The sequence below is a fragment of the Bos indicus genome, chromosome 23, assembly GCF_029378745.1.
Source record: "Bos indicus isolate NIAB-ARS_2022 breed Sahiwal x Tharparkar chromosome 23, NIAB-ARS_B.indTharparkar_mat_pri_1.0, whole genome shotgun sequence".
In the NCBI taxonomy this organism is placed as follows: domain Eukaryota; kingdom Metazoa; phylum Chordata; class Mammalia; order Artiodactyla; family Bovidae; genus Bos; species Bos indicus.
In genome coordinates, this window is record NC_091782.1 from 36,896,412 (window position 1) to 36,906,154 (window position 9,743).

The window sequence follows — 9,743 nt, forward strand, 5'->3', positions numbered from 1 at the left end:
GCCTTCGCTTTTAGGTGGTGTAGTGTCCAAACTTTGAAACTGAGGCTGTTTCCAGAAGCGCACAGTCGTGAGTCCTGCCCAGGGTTTTTGTTCCTGATGCTGGAGGCTTCTGTTCGCTGGTCACTAAGGCTGAAATTTTCTCTGCTGAGCATTCTCTGGGTCTATCACGTGCACAAGTCTTTATATTTTGTTTTTTTAATTTGCTTCTCTTATTCTTTTGACCAGACTACCAAGTCTCTTTATGATTTATTTTTCAGACCCTTTTGTGCTTTGATTTTTCTGATGCTCTTTAGTGTATTTGCTTCCATGTCTACCTCTCTGAGTAGTATTCAGCATCTACATAAACCCTACCCTATTTTCTTACTGTCTGAATGTTGTCATTTAGCATCAGCATAGTTTTATGAACTTCATTTTCCTTCTGGTGCAGTTTCTGGTATACAGCTTAAGCTGGTTGGCTCACATCTAGCTTGTTTGTGTTGTCTCCAAAAAATTAGAGAACTCTGCTTTCTTTCTAGGATAAGGCCCCTTGTTGTGATACCATTGCTAATTTTCTGTGATTTCCCTTCCTGCCTCATAAGCTTTGTCTTTCTCAATCTACTTTAACTTGAGTACCATGTGCCTCTATGTTGGTATTACTATTTTAAGTCAACATCAACCTAGTATAACATAGAATTAAAGGGAATAAAATTACAATAGTATTAGGAATAATACAGTCCCCCAAATTATAATCCAGTAATGCTCCCAGTTTTAAATGACACATACAGACTGAAAGTGAGAGGATAGAAAAAGATATTCCATGCAAATGCAAATCAAAAGAAAGCCAGATTGGCAATTCTCATATCAGAGAAAATAGACCTTAATTGAAAACTATTATAAGAGTTAAAGAAGGACACTAACAAATGATTAAGGGATTGATGCAAGAAAAGACATAGCAATTTTAAATATCATTTACCCACAATAGAGCACCTCAATACATAAGGTAAACACGAACTGACATAAAAGGGGAAATTGACAGTAACACAATAATAGTAGGCATGTTTTCACTGCACCTATACCAATGGACAGATAATCAAAACAGAAAATTAATAAGGAAACATAAGCCTAAAAGGAAATATTAGAGCCAACAGACCTAATTGATATCTCAGCACATTCCATCCAAATGCAGAAGAATACACTTTCTTCTCAAGTGCACATGGAACATTTTCCTCATCTTGGGTCACAAATCAAACCTCAGTAAATTTAAGGAAATTGAAATTATATTAACCATTTTCTCTGACCACAACACTATGAGACTAGATATCGATTATATGGGGAAAAAAACTGTAAAGAACACAACCACATGGACATTAAGCAAAACATTTCCAAATAATGAACAGGTTACTGAAGAAATAAGGGAAATCAAAACATACCTAGAAACAAGGAACAATGAAAACATGATGATCTAAAACCTAGAGGATGCAACAAAAGCAGTTCTAAGAGGGAGGTTTATAGAAATACAAATCCTACCTCAAGAATCACCTTGAATTGACAATCTAACTTTACATATCTTTAGCTCTTTTAAAATTTCTCTTATCAATGTCTTAAAGGTTTTGCATAAAATCTTTCAACACCTTGCTTAAGTTTATTTCTAAGTGTTTTATCTTTTTTAGATGCAATAGCAAATGGGATTGTTTTCTTTATTCCACTTTCTGATAGCTTGTTGTTGATATATAGGTAGGCAACTGAGTTTCGTATATTGGAATATAGTAAACATAATGTATGCTCCATCTTTTAAGAATAGACATTTTCCCACAAATAAGACATATAGATGATCAAGAGGTATATGACAAGATGCTCAACATCACTAATAATCAAAGGAAATGCAGATCAAAAGCACAACAGATATCACCTCTTACCTGTTTGAAAGGCTAGTACCAAAATGTAAGAAATGACAAATGTTATTGAGGCTGAGGAGAAAAAGGAGTGCTTATGCACTGTTGGTAAGGATGTATACTGGTGCAACTCCCATGGAAACATACTGTGGAGGTTCCTCAAGAAGTTTAAGAGAACTGTTATGTGATGCATTATCTCACTTCTGGATATATAGTCAAAGGAAATGAAGTCATTGTCTCAAAGAGAGATCTGTATTCCCATGTTCATTGCAGCATTATTCACAGTAGCCTTGTTATAGAAACAACAATCTTTCAACAGGTGAATGGATTAAGACAATGTGATGTGACATATATAGGTTAATATTATTTAGCCATTAGAAAAAGAAAGAAATCCTCACATTTGTGGCAACGTGGATGTAACTGGAGGGCATTACGTTAAGTGGACTCAGTCATAGAAAGACAAATACCATATGATATCAATCATAAGGAATCTCAAAAAAAGAAAAAAAGATGGAACTCAGAGTAGAAAAATGATTGCTAAAGACTGAAGGATAGGGGAAATAGGGAGAGATTTTTAAAGGTTACACACTTTCATATATAAAAAATTAATAATGTCTGAAGATCTAAATTTTAGCTTCATCATCTAATCATGAGATCTAATCATGAGTTTGAGCAAGCTCTAGGAGTTGATTATGGATAGGGAAGCCTGTGCTGCTGCAGTCCAGGGGGCCACAAAGAGTCGGAAATGAATGAGCAACTGAACTGAACTGAGGATCTGATGTATAGCATGGTTACTGCAACTAATAAGATTGTGTTGTATTTTTAAATTGTCTGAGAGAGTGGATATTATCAAGTGGTATCACTGACTCGATTGACATGAGTTTGAGTAAGCTCTGGGAGTTGGGGATGGACAGGGAAGCCTAGCATGTTGCAGTCCATGGGGTCTCAAAGAGTCAGCCACGCCTGGATGACTGACTCAACTGAAAAGAGTGGAACTTTCCTGTGTTCTCTTCAAAAAGCAGAAGTTAAACATGGGTGGTGATGGCAATGTTACTTAATAGAAAGGGAAACTCGTTTCTAATCCATGCACAAATGGGGTGGACAAGATGATGGAGGGATAGGTGGAAGTGGGGTACACCTCTCTCCACTGATGCATCAAGAACGTCTAAAGACACAGCAGTTCTCACAGAAGACCAGGAATATCTGGATCCATACAGAACTCAGTAGGACAAAGGAAAGAAGGAACAAGGAGGAAGGTGAAAGAAGGAGAGCAAGTGGGACCAGCCTGCACCTGGGGGAGAGGGAGCTGAAGTGCAGGGGAGAGATCCCCACATCCATGGCCGTCCACTGGGACGGGGGAGGCAGTTGAAGCAGTTGGGGAGTGAGCTAACTAATCTGTGACAGTCTGAACAGAGTGAGAACCACATAGACAAGCCATGCTGCAGCCTTTCATACCTCGGACAGGGTTGTAAGTCCACCGGTGTCCACGGAAGCTGGGAGCTGGAGCCATGGGGATTGCAGAATGATCCCAGGGTGAGGACTCCTGTTGACCAAGGGGAGTCAGCCTGATGGGATGGGGTGGAGGAAATGTGCTGCATGGAATGCTTCTTAAGGAAAGCCATGAGGCCATAAAAGTAGGGTTCAACTGCCTATGGAGTAGAGCTATCTCTTTCTCCATGCTGGTACCTGTAGGATGAGCAATAGAGAAAGACTTCAGTGAGGGTGGCCCTTGAGTGCCTGATGCACTAAGCAATGGAGAATTTTGAATGTCTACCCTATTCTCTGTCTAAGTTTTGGGTTTAAGCATCATAATATTTTTATGAACTTAAATTTCTTCTGGTAGAGTTTCTGGTTAACAAATTAAGCTAGTTCCTCACATCTGACTCTTGTTGGTGTTTCAAGAAACTTTCAGAATCTTCCTTCCTCTCAAGGCCATACTGACCTTTACTTTACTGCCAATGTTGACTTCCCATACTTTCACTTCTTGCCTAATATATTCATTCTTTCTCTACTCACTATAAACTTAACAGTAGGTTTTCCTATTGGTATTAATACTTATGATAAATTATTAACCTGATGCAGTAGAGAATCAAAAGGAATAGAGTTACAGCAATAATAATAAATTACCCCCAAATTATAATCCATTAATGCTCCCATTTAAAACTGATGTTCTATCTATGTATTATTGAGCTCTTAACTCATTTTCCTTACTAGGTGGCTCAACTTTGAAATGAAATATAGAAAACAATGAAATGGTAAACTCTGGAAATTACTTTCCTTTTGATATGCCTCATTAGTAAGAATACAAATATTAGGGTGTTTTTTTTTTCCCAGTGGGGCTGTTCTTAGTACACATTATAGCTCACTGTGTGGTGATTGCTATTGATTGAAGAATGTACACTGTGAACTGTAATTGTCAAACAAGTGAGTGGAGATGAGGAAAGTAATGCCAGGAATGCACAGGCTTTTGTTGATCTAGAAGGAAAACCTTGCTTGTCTCTCATCTACAGTCTAATCTTCAGGTTTATTGAAACTCTTACTTTTATTATGCTCCATTAAATTTTTGGATTATTTGGGGTTTTTTTTGCTCTTGAGTTGAATGTCTCATGCATTTTTGGATGTTAAGCCCATACCAAATATATGATTTAGAATGTCTTCTGTCAATCTGTATGTTGCCATTTGATTTTGCTGATGTTCCTTTGTTTGGAGTTTGATGTGGTCCCACTAGTTTGTTTTTGCAGTTGTTGCCTTTCCTTTTGGTGTGAAACCCAAAAAACAGTTGCAAAGACCGATGGCAAGAACATTTCCTCAATGTCTTCCTCTAAGAGTTTAATCGCTTAAAGTCTTATGTTCAAATTTTTAATCCATTTTAATTTGATTTTTGTGCATGGTAAAAGACAGGGGTACAGTTCCATTTTTTCATAAGACTATCCAGTTTTCCCAGTGCCATTTTTGACAAGCTTGTCCTTTCCCCACTGGATAGTCTTGGTTCCGTTTTCATAAGCTAACCGACAATATACGGGTGTGCGTTTCTTTCCGGCTTCGCTGTTCTGCTCTGTTGATCTATGTGTCTGTGTTTGTGCCAGAAGCAAATCATTCTGTTTTGATTACTATAGCTTTCTAATACAATTTGAAATCAACAACCCTAGTCTTGAACTTTGTTCTTCTTTTTCAAGAACACTTTTATCTTTGGTGCTTTGTGACTTAATACAGCAGAATAGACCAAGAAGAGATGGAAAAAGTACACAGAAGAACTATACAAAAAAATATCTTAATGACCCAGATAATCACAATGGTGTAGTTTCTCACTCAGAGCCAGAAATTCTGGAATGTGAACTCCAGTGGGTCTTAAAAAGCATTGCTGCCAACAAAGCTAGTGGAGGTGATAGAATTCCAACAAAGCTATTTAAAATCCTGAAAGATGGTGCTATTAAAGTGGTCCACTTAATATCTCAGAAAATTTGGAAGAGCCAGCAGTGACCAGAGGACTGGAAAAGGTCAATCCTCATCCCAGTTCCCAAGAAAGACATTGTTAAAGAATGTTCAAGCCACTGAACAGGTGCACTCATCTCCAGGGCTAGTAAGGTTATGATCAAAATCTTCCAGGCTAGGCTTCAGCATTATGTGAACCTAGAACTTCCAGATGTTCAAGCTGGGTGTAGAAAAGGGAGACGAACCAGAGATCAAATTGGCAACATTTGCTGGAACATAGAGAAAGCAAAGGAATTCCAGAAAATCATCTGCTTCATTGATCTCACCAAACTGTGTGGATCATAACACAGTGGAAAATTCTTAATGAGATGGGAATACCAGACGAACCTTACCTGTCTTCTGAGAAACTTGTATGCAGTTCAAAAAGCAACAGTTAGAAGCAGACAAGGAAAAATAAACTGGTTCAAAATTGATGAAGGCATCCGTCAAGGCTGAATATTGTCACCCTGCTGATTTAACTTGTATTCAGAGCATGTCATGCGAAATGCTGGACTGGATGAGTCCTAAAGGCTGGAATCGAGATTGCTGGGAGAAATATCAACAACCTCAGATATGTGAATGATACCACGTTAATGGCAGAAAGCAAAGAGGAACTAAAGAACCTCCGATGAGAGTGAAAGAGGAGAGTGAAAAAGCTGGCTTAAAACTCAATATCAAAAAAGCTAAGACCATAGCATCTCGTCCCATCATTTACATGCAAATAGAAGGGAAAAAAGGTGGAAGCAGTGACAGATTTCCTCTTCCTGGGCTCTAAAGTCACTGTGGATGGTGACTGCAGCCACGAAATTAGAAGACGATTGCTTCTTGGCTGGAAAGCTGTGACAAACCTAGACAGTGTGTTAAAAGCAAAGACATCACTTTGCCGACAGAGGTCTGTATAGTCAAGGCTGTGCTCTTTCCAGTAGTCATGTACACATGTAAGAGCTGGACAGACAATAAAGAAGACAGAGTGCTGAAGAACTGATGTTTTCGAACTGTGCTGGTGTAGAAGACTCTTGAGAGTCCCTGGGGCACCAAGGAGTTCGAAACCAGTCAATCTTAAAGGAAATCAACCCCATGTACCCTTCGGAAGGACTGAGGCTGAAGCTGAAGCTCCAATACATTGGCCACCTAATGTGAATAGCTGACTTATTGGAAAAGACCCTGATGCTGGGAAAGATTGAAGGCAGAAGAAAAAGAGGCTGATAGAGGATGAGATGGTTGAATAGCATCACCAATTCAATGGGCATGAACTTGGGCAAATTCTAGAAGATGGTAAGGGACAGGGAAGTCTGGCACTCTGCAGTCTATGGAGTCAGTAAGAGTCAGACATGAACAACAACAACAGTTTTATACAAGTTGTAGAATTTTTTTGTTTGTTTTGTGAAAAGTTTTGAAATTTTGAAAGAGACTGCAGTGATATGTAGATAGCTGTGGGTAGAATGGATGTATTAACAATATTAATTCTTCCAGTCAATAAATATGAAGTATGCTCCTTTTGTCTGTTTTAAACATTTCCTTCATGAGTTTCTTGAATGTTTTCATACATATATCTTTCAACACCTTGCTTTAATTTATTTAAGTATTTTGTTTTTTGATGCAATTGTAAATGTGATTATTTGTATTTCTGTAATGTGTTTTGGTGTGTGGATAGGTAACTGAGTTTTATATATTCAAATACAGTATACAAAATGCATGCTATTTTTTCCAGAATAGACAATTTTTCCTCTAAATAAAACAATTTTTAATCTGGGCAGTTTTTTATCTGTATCTTTCAAGACTCTGCAATCCCCTGGGTATATGCTAGGAGAAATCTATAATTCCTTAGTCCTTGGCTTCATATCAGCACCACAGAGCATTCAGTACGGATGAGGTTTTGGGTTACCTTAGACAAGTCAGTCTCCTTGTTGAGTGCCATGGTCTAATGCTTATGTTCTCCCAAAATTCATATGTTGAAAATCTAATCCCCAAAGTGACAATTTTAGATGGTGGGACCATTAGAAAATAATTAGGTCATGAGTTCAGAACCCACATGAAGGCAGAGCCCACATGAATGGGATTAGGGCTCTTGTGAAAGAGGCCTGAAATACTTGCTCATCCCTTCTATTTAGGGATATGTCCTGGAAGAGGCCCTCACTCACTCAACCATGCTGGCTCCCTGATGTTGGGCTTCTAGCCTCCAGAACTGTGATAAGTAACATCGTTTATAAACCACCCAGCCTCTGGCATTTTGTAATAGCATCCTGCATGCACTAAAACACTAGACATGATTAAGTGGGAAAAAAAATAAAATGTTGTCAATCTTGTTTTCCCTTCCTAGGTCATAAATGTGGAAAGGGTAGCATAGATATTCAATTCCAGTGTCACGTGATAACATACTCCATAGAATTGTAAATTTCTTTCAAATTGTAGTTCTTTAACATGCTCATCTGGGAAGATATTTTCTTAGATGTAATTAAGATTTAAACTATTAGATTTTGGATTTTATGGGATCAGTTGAGGGTGTTAAGAGCAAAGATAGAGCTTTCCCAAAGTAAAAGCAATTCAGCCTGAAGACTGCACCATTACTGGTACCCCAATCACCAGCCCATCTGCCTAAGGATGAAGCAACTGGACCCTAAGGCCTGTCACTGGACTGTCATAGAATCCTAACTTAATTGCTCTTTGACTTAGAAAACTTATCTTCACTTCTCTAGGCCTTGGTTTTCTCAACTAAACAAGGAGATTAGAGTAGAAATTTTCTTACATTTCAAAAGAATATGCATATCTCTGTATAAAACATGATCCCAAACTGAGGTTTTATCCTTTTTCGTGAAAAGAAAATTATCGATTGGTCATGAAGCTTCCATGTTTGGATCTCTTCTACTTCGCATTATCTGCTCTATCTCACGGTGTATTTCTCTAGCTAGCCTTAAGGAAAATTCCTTGATAGAAATAATTACTTGATTGTTATGAAATATTACTTTTATCTTTGGTCTTTCATTGAAAAGCTGGACTTGTAGTTAAGCACACTAGTGAGAGAAATTGTTTCTAAATGTCAGTATGTCACCTTGAGGAATTTTTCTATGTGGAGTTGCTCAGTCAAGTCCAACACTTTACGACTCCATGGTCTGATGACCCACCAGGCTCCTCAGTCCATAGGGATTCTCTAGGCAAGAATACTAGAGTGGTTTGACGTGCCTTCTTCCAGGAATCTTCCTGACTAGGGATGAAATCCAGGTCTCCTGTACTGCAGGGGGACTCTACTGTGTGAGCCAACAGCTCCCAATAAAATGAGTCTGGACATATACAGAAGATGCGTGATTTGTCTACTTTTGTTTATTGCAACAGGGTTTTTTTTTTTTTTCAGTTAACATATCAGTCCCGTTTATATTCACCTGAAAGCAATCTAGAATCCAAGTTCTTTCTGAAACAAACAAAAAATAACACAAAAGGAACTTTTATCTGAAAGAGCAGTTAAGATTCTGTCCTTTTCAACCTTTTTGTCAGTGGTAGATTATCACATTATCTTAGGACATGAAACAGTGAGGGATAGTGTATGTGGAATGAAAGACTGAACAGGTTTTAGTTCACTGTATGCTGTGAGACCAGCATCAAAAATTCATTGAAATTTTATGCTGCATGAATAAAAGTGTTTCATTGAACAAACACCTAATGAAGGCCTGTTGGATGCAAAGAATGGACAGCAGTGAAGGGCACACATGTGGACTTTATGAATTAGGACGTAAATTTTAACAAAAAAACAGGAATGAGGTGAATTTCAAAGTTAAATGTTGCACCACAACTGGGACACGTGTCCAGAGGGAAAAGCACAGAATGCCCTATGTCCACATAACAAGGAGACCTGAGCTGTGTCAGAGTCAGGAAACGCTGTTTGGAGGAACTGGTTTTTACTGAGATCTGAAAGATGTCGAGGAGGTAATCATGTAAGAGAGAGAGGGTGTTCCAGGGAGAAGAAGGCATTTATAAAGAGCTTTAGCCATATGTGAGAATATAGAGTGAGAAGAACTGACATGCCAGGACTGAACCTTCAAGGAATTTAATTTGCTTGGTAAAACTTAACCCTAACAGGACAATGAATACAAGGTAGAATATGATCAGTTCTGTGAAAGACATAAGAATCAAGCTTTGCAGAGCAAGGAGATATTTCCATTTGCCGGGGTAATTCGGTAAAGATTCACTTAAACCTAGGAAACCTGGTTTCTATTGCTACTTTTGGATCGAGTTTTATAAGTTTAGATAAGTGACATAATCATTCTTGGATTTACTTATATATTCTTAATATGGGAGGATTGCCTAGATAATGTCCAAGGTTTCTTACTTTTCTGAATATCCAATGAATCCCACTGATTATTATCTGGGGGAAAAAAAAAAAAAACCCTTTACATACCAAGTGTAATA

The 9,743-nt window shown here is 38.1% G+C and overlaps 1 protein-coding gene across 1 annotated transcript in view; it reads right to left on the bottom strand.

Moving 5' to 3' along the window:
* LOC109576773 (chorionic somatomammotropin hormone 2) overlaps positions 1-3,381 on the bottom strand; it is a 41,442-nt gene extending 38,061 nt beyond the window's left edge. The window contains exon 1 of the mRNA XM_070777712.1: positions 3,327-3,381. Within this exon, the coding sequence (XP_070633813.1) occupies positions 3,327-3,381 (55 nt within the window). The remainder of the gene's footprint in view (positions 1-3,326) is intronic.
* Positions 3,382-9,743: the final 6,362 nt, after the last annotated feature.